Source organism: Culex pipiens, chromosome 2, assembly GCF_016801865.2.
Source record: "Culex pipiens pallens isolate TS chromosome 2, TS_CPP_V2, whole genome shotgun sequence".
Lineage (NCBI taxonomy): Eukaryota > Metazoa > Arthropoda > Insecta > Diptera > Culicidae > Culex > Culex pipiens.
In genome coordinates, this window is record NC_068938.1 from 169,898,205 (window position 1) to 169,911,010 (window position 12,806).

Consider the following 12,806-nt stretch of genomic DNA (forward strand, 5'->3'; position numbering starts at 1 on the left):
CCATTTTCAATGTCAAATAATTAAACCTACGTTAAATTGTCCAATCCTCTGATAAAAATGTTCGATCTTTTCGAAAAAAATATTTTTATAATTTTAAACCAAGACTATCATTTAAAAAGGGCGTAATATTAAATGTTTGGCCTTTTTAAATTGTCAGTCTTGATTTAAACATTTTGAAAATATTTTTTTCGAAGAGATCGGAAAATTTCTCGAATGTTTCATATTTTAACATTGAAAATCGGACCATTAGCTGCTTAGATATCGACATTAGAAATTGGAGGGTTTTTTGGGTGAGATCAATTTTCCTGTTTTTAAATCTTTGCATGGCAATATCTCAGCAACTAAGGGTCGTATCGACAAAGTTTAAAAAAGCAAAATATAGAGAATTTTCTCAGCTTTTTAAAAATATTTGTTTCAAAAGTGGGCAAACATGTTCACTAATTTGAAAAAAAGAAAAACTGCGACTGTTTACAAAAAAGTTACATGAAAATGGCTTTAACTTGATAACAGTTCACTTTATCAAAATTTCACTAAAGTACTTTTTGATTGCAAATTTGATTTTAAATCGAAAATGAAGTCAAAAAATCAGTATTGATTAAAAAATTCATAACTCGGTCAAAGATTTTTTGCAATTTCCGAAAAGTTGGCATTTGATGTCCTCTAAAACATATCAAAAAATAAAAAAATAAAAATAGTGTTTTTCTGCAAATCAAGTTTTAGTGACACAAAGTTAAATAAAAAATCACCAATTTTTTTTACCGTGTATATCAGTGTAGTCCGTACCCATACCTACAACTTTGCCGGAGACACCAAATCGATGAAAAAATTCCTTCAAAAGATACAGATTTTTGAATTTTCACATATCATTTTTGTATGGACAGCTGCCAAATTTGTATGGAAAGTTATATGGACAAACTAATGATGCAAAATGGCTTCTTTGGGCATACCGAAGGCACCAAAAAAAGTTTCAGTCGGATTAAAAAATACAAAAAATAAAAATTTCGGAGAGAATTGCTCCATGGGCTTTTTTTGCCTATGAAATCTTCTGTAAAATCTGCAGATTAATCCGTATATTGAGTGAAAATCAACTCGTCACAGAATAAAATAAACTTTCAATTAATTCATGATGGATTTGCACGAGTGATTTTTTTTAAAACATCCTTTTTTTTGAAGACGAGAAAGTACTTATAATTGATTTTCCTGTTATTCGTGGTTCAGTTCACTTTTAAATGTGCTTCGAGAAATTCTCTACGAAATCGACCGATTTTGATGATTTTTTATTTTATTTATTTTTTGTTGTTGAAATGTTTTGGTGGGCTTTACTATTGCCATATAGAGCATTGCTTTTTTGATAAGGTCTAACAAGCAAATGTAAACATTTAGTGTACCCCCTCACACCTTATGTCAATATCCATCAAAGTAACCGGGAAATATTGATGTTTACATTAGCTTATTGAACTTTACGAAAAGATATCCGAATTCAGAAAATAGTTACACACTAGGGTGGTCCAAATCACATAGTAAGACAGAGTTACCACTGTCACTTGATTTTTGGTTCCACTTTGTGGCACATCGCACGCCTGCTACCAGCAAACCTTACAATAAAAAAGCCAACAAATAAAATGACATTTCTTCGGACTATTCGCTCTATTTTACTCTGTGGTCCAAATCCGGGTACCCACCGGTGCTAACCTCTGAAATCAAAATTTGACCCATCAATATGCTAAATTCCAAATTTGAGCTTATTTGACTCTTCTCTAAAAGCCCTTGAAGTTTATATTGAAAAAATCGACAAAATTGTGGATTTTTTCTGCTAAGAGTATTTAAATTCACAAAAAATAACGCGTCCGTCTTGAAAAGAGAACAACCGTAACACACTTAGTATTCAATGCCACGCCGTGATCGGTTAACCGAGAAGATTTATTAGCAAGTTGGCGAAACTTGACGCTCGAATTCACGCTGATCCATTCTAATTGGGATTATTCGATTTGGGACTCCACCTCGCAATCGTCAAACACCACGATCAAAGATTTGGCGACAGATTTGCCTTTTTAGCGAAGGTATGCAAAACGGCATGTGTTTTAGTTGGGAACGCGTACGGCATGAGGGAACACCGTTTTGAAAGAACAATTTCCCGCCACTTTTTTCTAGCACAATACCACCCACATGCAATCGGCACGTGACTAACAGAGAAATATACCTACCTTACAAGAAAAATCACTTTTTCCGTTAGCATTCGCACGGTTTTGTTTGACAGCATGATTACAAATTCAGTTATTTAGATATGTTTTATTCATTGCATTTTTTTCTCTATTAAACTCTATTTGTAAGTGAGTGTGATCGCGTGTATGATAATGAGGCTTAAGCTGCATAATTAATCGTTGGCTTAAACGCTTTTGGTTTGCTTTGCTACTCTCCCTCACACAATAGGTAATAGTAATTTGGTTGAAAAATTTATAACTCACAAGTGCACATCCACTTTCAAACCCTTTACCGAATCGTTTTAACAATTTGAAAAAAAAACTCGACATTTCTTTTAGGAGGCAGTTATCAACGAGCTTAAAACGAAGGCCAATTCGGTGCGCGAGAAAAAGCTTCTCCAGCAAGATGAAGGTAAATTAATAGTTATTTCTTACAAACTTAAAATATTCTAATGACAACTCTACATCATCCACAGTCTACAACGGCGCCCTCGAGGACATTCTGCTGGGGCTGAAGAACGAACCGTACCGGAGGGCGGACGCGGTCCGGCGAAGCCAGCGGCGTCGTATCGACAGCAACCGGCTCTCGCGAACCATGGAAGAGTTGGAGTTTTGATAGGAAGTTTACGGAGCCTAAATGTTAGGCTTGAGAATCTAGAAGAAAAAAAACTACAAAATTGTGATTTGAGTGAAACACCGAAGTCGCAGCGCGCAAAGAATCGTTCGAATTTTCTCTCTCTACATGTTCGGTTAGATTCACTTTTGTGTAAATTTACAACTTAATATTATTGCTATTGATAATAATATATTTTTTGTCATTGTAAATACTGCACACAAACCCGCTGCTGCTGGATCATTAGTCATAGGTTTACTGAAAAACAAAAGACCTTGCAAGTCCTAACCGTATTGTTGTTCTATTTTTTGTAAGTGTAGAGAGTTTTGTTAAATCGGGATAATTTACTACATTTAGTAAGTTGGCGACGACACTGTATATATATTTTTGAGATAAAATATTATATATCATGATATGATAACGATTATTACAAATAACGTGAACAGTTTATACGCACATTATTTCAAATACACAGTGATTAGAAATCAAACAAAACTATGGTTCCGATACTGTGTGCCGAAAATGTCCCTCTTATTAATATCACATTCTCCATTCATGGTGTCTAAGTAAATGATCCACTAAACCCACATTGTTGTTGGGCAGAATTGTCCACATAAGTAAAATGTACCGAAAACCATAGAATAACATACAAATCTATGAATCCAGTGTAGTAGGCTTATGCTTTGGAATGTTCCCTTCAATGTTGTATACTTAATTGATGAAAATGTATAGTTTAAAACTATTTTTGATGCAATTTAATAAAAAAGTTTTTCGACTACTTTTCCAGGGTGCGGGGCAGAATGGGCCACCTTAGAAAACAAGCCATTTCGTCTAATACAACGTTGAAGGGTGATAAGAAATTACTTAAATAACCTTTCCAACATAGTTTATGTGAAGTTCGATCACTTTTATAAAAATAGTCACTTAACAAAACAAACATTTTTGAAAATAGTGTAAATATGTCCAAAAAGACACTATTTTTACAAATAAGCATCGAAACTATTAAAAATTCAATTAATGTTGCATTAAACGTGATTTGTAAAGCTATCAGGAGTTAAAGAATTAATTGATTTAAAACTCAATAAATTTTGATTGTTTTTGTAAGGCAAGAAAAGGGTAGCCCATTCTGCCCCCAATTGGATTTTAATTTGACACTTCCACCACCAAGCCTCTGAATGATTTGAAGGTTCCGTTGTTGTTTGATTACCTTTTTTTTTGAAATTAAATATGTCTTTATTGAACATTCTTATAATAATTATATTTCTTTTACATGCTAAGTGGTATGGCCTAATGCTCTTCATCTTTGTTGTATTTTTCGTTTTATTATTAACTGATCACATTTATTTTATTTACTTCAAATTGTTTTACATTATTGCATTGAATCGAATACATTTGGGTAAAAAAGAAAAAAAAACACTTTAACAACTAATCCTAACTTAAAACTAAAAACATAAATTCATTGAAATATTCAAAATCACTAGAACGAGTAAACTACGAACTGTATTTTAAGATGAATGCTCCAAGAGTTCTTACTTGTTCCTGACGAGTTTTGCAACCACGCAGTGTTGTTGTCATCTCGATGAAAATGTTCAGAAGTTCTTGTGGTGAAAGCAGGTCACTACTGCCTTCATCCGTTGATGCTGGTTGGTTTTCCCTCGGTTGCTGACTGAAGCCTGGAGGTGTTGTATTCTCTGCAACTTTTAGCCGCTGATTCAACGGCAATGGCTGCAGATTTGGAACCACTCGAACAGATCCTGCTACTGGCGACGCCAAAGCAGGAAAATTCACGTCCGTGAATGCTGGTGGTGTTTTGCGACGATTTGGTTGGTGCCTCGTCGTCGCTTGCTGCCGAATTTTTACAAACTCAGCTCGTTTTGGGCAGCTTCGATTCTTGGTCGAATGGTCGCCGCCGCAATTGAAGCATTTGGCTTCGATGTTCTCGTTGATTGTTTCGCAAGCTTGTGTTTTGTGCTCACCTCCGCAGGTTGTACAACGACTCTTGATGAAACAGTTCCTTCCACCATGCCCAAACTGCAAGCAGTTCGAACACTGTGTCACGTCACGGTGCACTGGACGATAACGTTCCCAAGTCACGATGATGTTGAAAATTGCCCGAACTGCTTTCAGCTCAGACGGCGTTGTCGATCCTTTCTCGAGATGAACCAGGTACAGTTGATCAGGATACTTGATGTCCTTGTTGTGTCTCGTCATCTTGAAGACTTCGATCACGTTCAACTTAAGAGTTTTGAGCTCTTCTTTCAGCACACTCACATCCATGTCGTACAGGCCTCGGAGGACCTGTTTCATGGGGCGTTTACCTGGATCGTCATGGCTGTAGTATTCAATCTTGGTGTTGTTCAGGAAATCCCGAAAGTAGTTGTAATCCTTTCTGGTAGGTAGCAGAATTTTGAGTCCATCAGCACACAAGCGAATGGAAGCTCGTAAAGCACCAGATTTGATAAACCCGGTCAGCCACTTTCGCACCGAATCCGTTGACGATGTTTTCACAAAAATGGGTGGCAACTTTTCCCGTCGTTCAAATTCTTCCTTCTCGCTCACGTCCACAGGAAGGGTAGCGAACTGGTTTCCAGACGAATTTTGAGCGTCCTTGCTCAAACTGCCTGGCTTTGCAGGTAGCGCTTCGGCATTCTTTAGCTTCTTCAAATCTGCCAATCCTGCTGGTGAGGACCGCCTCTTTTTCTTGCCGTGAGGCATTTTCGCACTTTTTAGCACTTTTTTGGTGTGTGAGGGACGCACGTCTGATTCGCTGCTCTGCTAATCGCAGACTCTGTTTGATTACCTTCGTAATAGCTCGTGGTAACATTCTAAACATTGAACAAACTTATTCAAACGTCGTTTTCGGTGAAGTGAAGTCGAGGTTGGGTTGTGAAGTGAAGTCGAGGTTGGGTTGTAGAAGGTTAATATTTCTTGATGCCCAAACAAAGACAAGCGATAATCCGACTTCTTTCTATGATGAAAAAAGACAATAAGTATTCAAAGAATGAAGGTTTTCTTGGAGCAAATCAAATGCAAGTCACCATCAAGTTAGAGGAAATTTCAAGAAAAAGAGAGCATCAAAGTATGCTATTCGTCTAGTAATTCAATAATAGTATGTATTTACCTTGTTTGACAGTAGGGGTGGTGTAGTTTTGCCGTTGTTACACCGGCACTACTGGCAAAAAGGTAGATATTATGGTCGGGTAACTTGACGGATTTTAAAGGAAAGAAGAGAGTGTTGACATTTTAAGTTAGAAAAATGAGTGTAATCGAGTAATCCAATATCCACAATTTGCAGGGTGTTTTTCTTTCAATCAAATAAGCATTATACGCACATCTTAAAGATTTTCATTAGCTTTTTATTTATAAATTGTGTGTCGTTCGTTCGCCACTACTTCCAACTGGAGCTCAAGAAGGAGAGTCCGCTCGCGCAACGGCAGCGCGCTCCTCCCTGCACATTTAATGCACCTCGTGTCCGAAATCCAACAAGCTTTGTTACTGTTTACGCTGTACAACACCACCACACAAACACTCCTTTCAGAAGCCGACCGCGTTTGAGAACGAGAGAGAGAGAGTACAACAATACGGGAGAAAAAACGCAGAAATGCTTCAGATTTTAGTATTTTTTTTGGTTGTTTGTACTCGACTAAATCTCGACTTAATTCCGGTGGCGCGCGCGCGCACAGCAGGTGAAAGAAAAACACAAAGTTTGGAGAGATTGTTTGCTCTGATAGTTTGGTTGAGTCTTTTGCTTCCATCTCAACTTCTAACGTAATTTTTTTTATTTCTTCGATAACAAAAAATGAAAAATATGATTTTTGCCTTTTGTTTAGCACGTAACCATCTTAGATAACAAATGTACAAGAAAAAGGCTACTGGCTAGGATCTCTTTATAGGCTTTTTTTCAATAGTTTTACGCTTCCCGCTTGCCAGCCCATTGTTTTTTATTCAGTTTGTGTAGATTTTTCTCTGATTCGCTTTGTAACTCATCTCATCGTTAGTTTCTTGATATACTTACATTTAGTACAGGTTCTCTACTAACTTTATTTTTCTATACACTATTGTTCTACATTTTGTTTTGCCTTCCACAACCGCACTCACTCGCTCGCTTGCTCTCGCTATTTTTCTCTTTCACGCTCTTTTGCTTCATTTCGTAAAAATAGAAAAGAAAAAAAAACTCCAGCTTCCACTGTTTAAGTCTATTGTGTTTGTTCCCTCCCTCCGAAAAAGAAAAAGAAAATAGTTTTTGTTTTCAAGCAATCAACAACCAGCCACAGGGGAAACCCGACGGGGGTTGGCCCTTGTCCCTCGGACAGCAGATTCGCGGATAAGGACCAGCTTCCCGCGGCAAGCATTCGTCATTCTCGCACTCACGCACTTTCTTCCTTCTTCTGGTTTGATTGGGATTCTCTTGAGGACCGGCGAGTGGGCCAACCCACCCACCCAAAAACGGTCCAAGGGGCACTTTATTGTCAGCCACGAACCTGACCCAGCTAGTGGTGCTACTGTTGAAATCTCCGACATCTAACCGACCGCACCGGCCGGTGCCTTCAGCAGGGGAGGCTTCCCCGGGGGCAGGTTCGCGGCAGATTCCTGCTGTTCGCGTAGCTGCCGTCGCCGCTTCTTGCTCCACAGCTCGTGACAGTCCTGCCACGTGGGCAGCTGCGGGGGCGGTAGTCTGCCGGGGGAGAAAGGTTTCACAATTAGAAATGCTACCGGTTGAAGAAATGTCACGGGGAATACTCACTGGTCGGGCACGACGTTCTTGAGCCAGGCCGAGTTGAGCGCGGCCTCGGCCGTTATCCGCTTGTCCGGGTCCAGCTCCAGCATCTTGTCCAGCAGGTCCAGACAGGACGCCGGCAGGAAGACAAAGTCCTCGCGGATCTTCCGCCGGTACGTCTTCTTCGCCTTGAGCGTGTGGAACAGCGGCAGCTTGATGACGTTGGGCCAGGCGGCCGGCGTCGGAGTGCCGCAAAGGCGCGAGATCATCTCCAGCTGGGCGGGTTCTTGGTTCGCCTGGAACAGCGGCTTCTTGAGGAACAGCTCACCGAGGATACAGCCACAGCTCCACACGTCGATGGCCGGACCGTAGCGCTCCTCGCCGAGGAGAAGCTCCGGCGGTCGGTACCACAGCGTGATCACCTTGTTGGTGTAGGGCCGCTCGCGGTTGTCCGCGTTGTAGAGGCGGGCTAGACCGAAATCCGCAAGCTTCACTTCGCCCCTGAAATGGAGAAAGCAAAAAAAAAGTTAATTTCTAATTTCAAGCTAAGTACGGAAATTGGAAGGAACGCGGTTCTTTAATTCTAAAATTCTGATAATTTAAAATTCTAAAATTTAAAATTGCTAAGATTTCAAAATTTTGGGATTGTAAAATTCTGAAATTCGATAAATTAAAATTCTTACATTTCAAAATTTTAAAATTATTAAATTTAAAAATTTAAATATTCCTAAATTCTTAAAGTCTGAAAGTCTGAAAGTCTGAAAGTCTGAAAGTCTGAAAGTCTGAAAGTCTGAAAGTCTGAAAGTCTGAAAGTCTGAAAGTCTGAAAGTCTGAAAGTCTGAAAGTCTGAAAGTCTGAAAGTCTGAAAGTCTGAAAGTCTGAAAGTCTGAAAGTCTGAAAGTCTGAAAGTCTGAAAGTCTGAAAGTCTGAAAGTCTGAAAGTCTGAAAGTCTGAAAGTCTGAAAGTCTGAAAGTCTGAAAGTCTGAAAGTCTGAAAGTCTTAATTTCTTAATTTCTTAAATTCTTAAATTCTTAAATTCTTAAATTCTTAAATTCTTAAATTCTTAAATTCTTAAATTCTTAAATTCTTAAATTCTAAAATTCTAAAATTCTAAAATTCTAAAATTCTAAAATTCTAAAATTCTAAAATTCTAAAATTCTAAAATTCTAAAATTCTAAAATTCTAAAATTCTAAAATTCTAAAATTCTTAAATTCTTAAATTCTTAAATTCTTAAATTCTTAAATTCTTAAATTCTTAAATTCTTAAATTCTTAAATTCTTAAATTCTTAAATTCTAAAATTCTAAAATTCTAAAATTCTAAAATTCTAAAATTCTAAAATTCTTAAATTCTTAAATTCTTAAATCGAGTTTGTTGACAGCTCTTGCTCAATCAACATCGTAGCAAAGTTGCTCTTGGGTTCTAATACTTATCGTTTCGCTAACAAGTTATTCGCGGGACGGTTAGCTCGCGCGGTTCCCACTCCGTAAATGGGAAAGAAAAAGCCCGTGGTGCCGGTTGACGGCCCTCCGGGAATAAAAAGATACACGTTGGAGCGCTTTGACTACAACAAGGAGAAGCTGAAAGCTAACCTCACTTTGAACAAAAGTGCGAATGGTTCCCTCGCTGGGATCAGCAAAAACACTTCCCTTCGCCGCGGAGTTTCGCTATCTGACCTGCGGAAGGCAGGTAACCAAGCTAATTCCTCTGCCAGCCAGGGGTTTACCCAGCCCGCGGTTCCAGTTTCCAACGAGTTTGGAATTCTCCCCATGGACGACTTTGATGACAACATTGGTGACGTGAGCGTTGTGGCTGGGTCACCAAAACCGAAGAAGACAAGTGTCAAAAAATCTCGCTGTCCTCCGATTACAGTGCGGAACAAGTCCGTCATGGAAATCAACAGACTTGTTTCCCGCCTCGGTGATGCCGATAAGTTCCGCCTTCGGAACCTCACGAACGCTGTCCAGATCAAGATCTCGTGCTCTGAGCTTTACAACCTCGTCACCAAAGAGCTGAAAAACATCAATGCAGAGTTTTTCTCGCACTCCACTCCCGATGAGACGGCGCTGAAAATCGTTTTGTCGGGGCTGCCAGCATTGGAACTGGATGAGCTGGACGCTGAGCTGGGAATGTGCGGTGTGCACCCCCGAGAGCTGAAGATCCTCTCCAAATCCAAAGACAGAGACAGCGCCTTGTACCTGCTGAACTTCACGAAGGGTTCCGTAAAGCTGACCGAGCTTCGCGAGATCAAGGCTATCTTCAACGTCGTGGTGTGGTGGCGATACTACACTCGCAAGAAGACGGATGTCATCCAGTGCTTTCGATGCCAAAAGTTTGGCCACGGAAGTCGTCACTGCAACATGCCGGTAAGATGTGTGAAGTGTGGAGAAAGTCACGGCTCGAACGAGTGTCAGCTGCCAACGAAAGCTGAGCTGGAGAAAGCTCCGGAAGCGGTGCGTCAAATGTTGAAATGTGCAAACTGCAATCAGAACCACACTGCCAACTTCAAGGACTGCACTGCTCGCCAGACGTTCCTTAAGAACCAGGAGAAGAAAGCTGCTCGAACCTCCGAGAAAAGGCCTACGCCACGTACGCAGCTGCGCACGTTTACTTCTACACTTGTCAACCCGAACGTGTCGTTCGCCGGGGCAACCGCAGGCGCTGCTCTAGGTGCTGCCGCTAGTGCTGCTACTGGTGCTGCCTCCGGTTCAACCGCCGGCAATCCCCAGATCACAGCTGAAGACGACCTCTTTACCATGTCAGAATTCCTTTCCCTAGCGAGGGAAATGTACAGCGATCTCAAAAAGTGTACAACAAGAGAAGAGCAGTTCTTTGCTTTGCATGAACTGATGGTTAAGTACATTTTCGTTCGCTAATTCACGTAAGCTCAAACTGCTAAACTGGAACGCACGATCCGTTCGAAATAAAACGATGGAACTAGCCGAGTTCATCGTGGAGGAGAAAATTGATGTTGCGGTAATAACCGAAACGTGGCTCGAACAAAAAATCTCCCTATTTGTTGATGGGTATTCCGTGGAGAGGTTTGATCGACCGGCAGAAGCAGCGGAAAGGGGTGGTGGGGTTGCGATCCTCGTCAAGCACGGAATCAACTTCAAACCGATGGGCGACCTGAAAACGAAAGTGATTGAAGCAGTTGGAGTTCGAGTGCAAGCTGGCGGCGTTTCGTTGAACATCATAGCGGCGTACTTCCCCGGAGGTCGCACGAAAGAGGACAGGGTCAACTTCAAGAGGGACATTCGGGAACTCACCAAGACGAACGAGGCCTACTTTATAGTAGGCGACCTCAACTCAAGGCACAGATCCTGGCACTGCCTACGGGCAAATCAAACTGGAAATATCCTCGCAAACATGCTCCCAACATCCACTTTCTACGTACATGCTCCTGAAGCCCCGACGTACGTCCCCAGAGGATCTGCACGGCCTTCGACGATCGACTTGGTCATATCCAACAACCAGGTCGAAATGTCGATCCCAGTCGTACACCAGGAGCTGTCCTCTGACCACCTTCCAGTAACGTTTGAGATAGACTGTGAGTTGGCTCCGAGTACTCCTACACAACGGTTTCGTTGCTACGACCGGGCCGATTGGACACGATTCCGACAGGAAATCGACAGAAGGCTTGACCCAACATCCGATGAGTTCAACAACCTCACATCAACATCTGAAGTAAATGCAGCAATCCAGATGTTTACAGCAGCACTGCTCGAAGCTGAAGATGTGGCTGTCCCGTGGTTCGAACGAGACCCCCAAAAAGTGAAACTCCCACAGAACATCAAGCTGCTGATCACGTTAAGAAACACAAGAAGGCGCCAGTTCATCCGGACTCGCGACCCCCTCTTGGGAATGATCGTCCAGTCGCTCAACCTAAGGATCCAGAATGAATGCAGCAAGTTGAGATTCAAAAACTTTGGGAACACAATTCAAGAGCTTTCTAACGGCCACAAGCAGTTCTGGAGAATCTCTAAGCTGGTTAGGAACACGGTGAAACACAACCCGCCGTTCAGAGTTGGCGACACTCTTGCGATCTCTCCGGCAGAAAAGGCTAAGGTTTTGGGCGAAAGCTTTGCTAAAGCCCATCTCAACCCACTTCCTGCTGATCCTGAAATCAACGCTGCTGTAAATAGGTCGCTGGAGTTAACTGCTGCGGCGAGAGGAACAAACGACGACTGGTCAACGTACACCAAGCCGAATGAGATCAAGACCATCGTGCGCCGTCTGAAGAACAAAAAAGCTCCCGGTTTTGATGGATTGCGGAACATAGTGATCAAACAGCTGCCACGGAAAGGACTCGTCGTTCTCACGAAGATCATCAATGCCTGCCTGAAGCTGCACTACTTCCCCGACGTCTGGAAGCAAGCACTAGTAGTAGGAGTACCCAAACCAAACAAGGACATCACCCAACCAGGAAGCTACCGGCCGATCAGTTTACTGAGCACATTGAGTAAGGTTTTAGAACGAGTCATTTTGGCCCGTCTTAATCGACACCTGGACAACAACCTGATCATCCCGGATGAGCAATTCGGCTTTCGCAAAGGGCACTCTACAAACCACCAGCTCGTGAGGATCACGCAGGCGATCAAAAAAGGCTTTTTAACGAAAAAGTCCACTGGAATGGTCATGCTAGATGTTGAGAAAGCATATGATTCGGTATGGCAAGATGCCATTATCCACAAGCTCATCGTCGCTAGATTTCCGATGTATCTGGTCAAACTCATTCAATCGTTTCTCAGAGAAAGAAGCTTCCAGGTTACCGTGAATGGCTCACTGTCACCAATTCATGGAATTCCATTCGGAGTGCCTCAAGGATCTGTGCTCAGTCCAACCCTGTACAATGTCTTCTCAGCCGACGTTCTAATGGTTGATGGTGTTTCGTACGCTTTCTTCGCCGACGACACAGGATACTTTGTATCTGACTTGGACCCGAAAGTCATCAAGACCAAGCTGCAGGCGGCCCAAAACCATCTGCAGGAGTTCCAGCGACAGTGGAGGATCAAAATCAACCCCACGAAGACCCAAGCAGTGTTCTTCTCGAGACGCAGGTCGCCGAGATATCTTCCGAGTTCCAAAGTGAAAGTTTGCGGTTTGGAGGTGGACTGGTCAAACGAAGCTAAGTATCTAGGAGTTCTCCTAGACAAGATGCTTCTTTTCGACAAGCACACTGACCAAACTCTCAAAAAGTGTAAATCCTTGATCCGTTCGCTGTACTCTTTGGTGAATCGCCGGTCACGTCTCCAGCTGCATAACAAACTCCTGCT

At 41.8% G+C, this 12,806-nt stretch overlaps 2 protein-coding genes across 4 annotated transcripts in view; one reads left to right on the forward strand and one right to left on the reverse strand.

Moving 5' to 3' along the window:
• LOC120427336 (formin-like protein) overlaps positions 1 to 3,282 on the forward strand; it is an 87,728-nt gene extending 84,446 nt beyond the window's left edge. Inside the window, exons 9-10 of the mRNA XM_039592187.2 lie at positions 2,541 to 2,613; positions 2,678 to 3,282. Of these exons, the coding sequence (XP_039448121.1) occupies positions 2,541 to 2,613; positions 2,678 to 2,817 (213 nt within the window). The 3' untranslated portion in view covers positions 2,818 to 3,282. The remainder of the gene's footprint in view (positions 1 to 2,540; positions 2,614 to 2,677) is intronic.
• A 3,772-nt stretch (positions 3,283 to 7,054) lies between these two features.
• LOC120427338 (cyclin-dependent kinase 12) overlaps positions 7,055 to 12,806 on the reverse strand; it is a 28,994-nt gene continuing 23,242 nt past the window's right edge. For all 3 annotated transcript variants that reach the window (XM_039592188.2, XM_039592191.2, XM_039592189.2), the window contains 2 exons: positions 7,559 to 8,032; positions 7,055 to 7,489 (listed from right to left, as the gene is read on the reverse strand). In XM_039592188.2, coding sequence (XP_039448122.1) covers positions 7,336 to 7,489; positions 7,559 to 8,032 — 628 coding nt within the window. In that variant the 3' untranslated portion in view covers positions 7,055 to 7,335. The remainder of the gene's footprint in view (positions 7,490 to 7,558; positions 8,033 to 12,806) is intronic.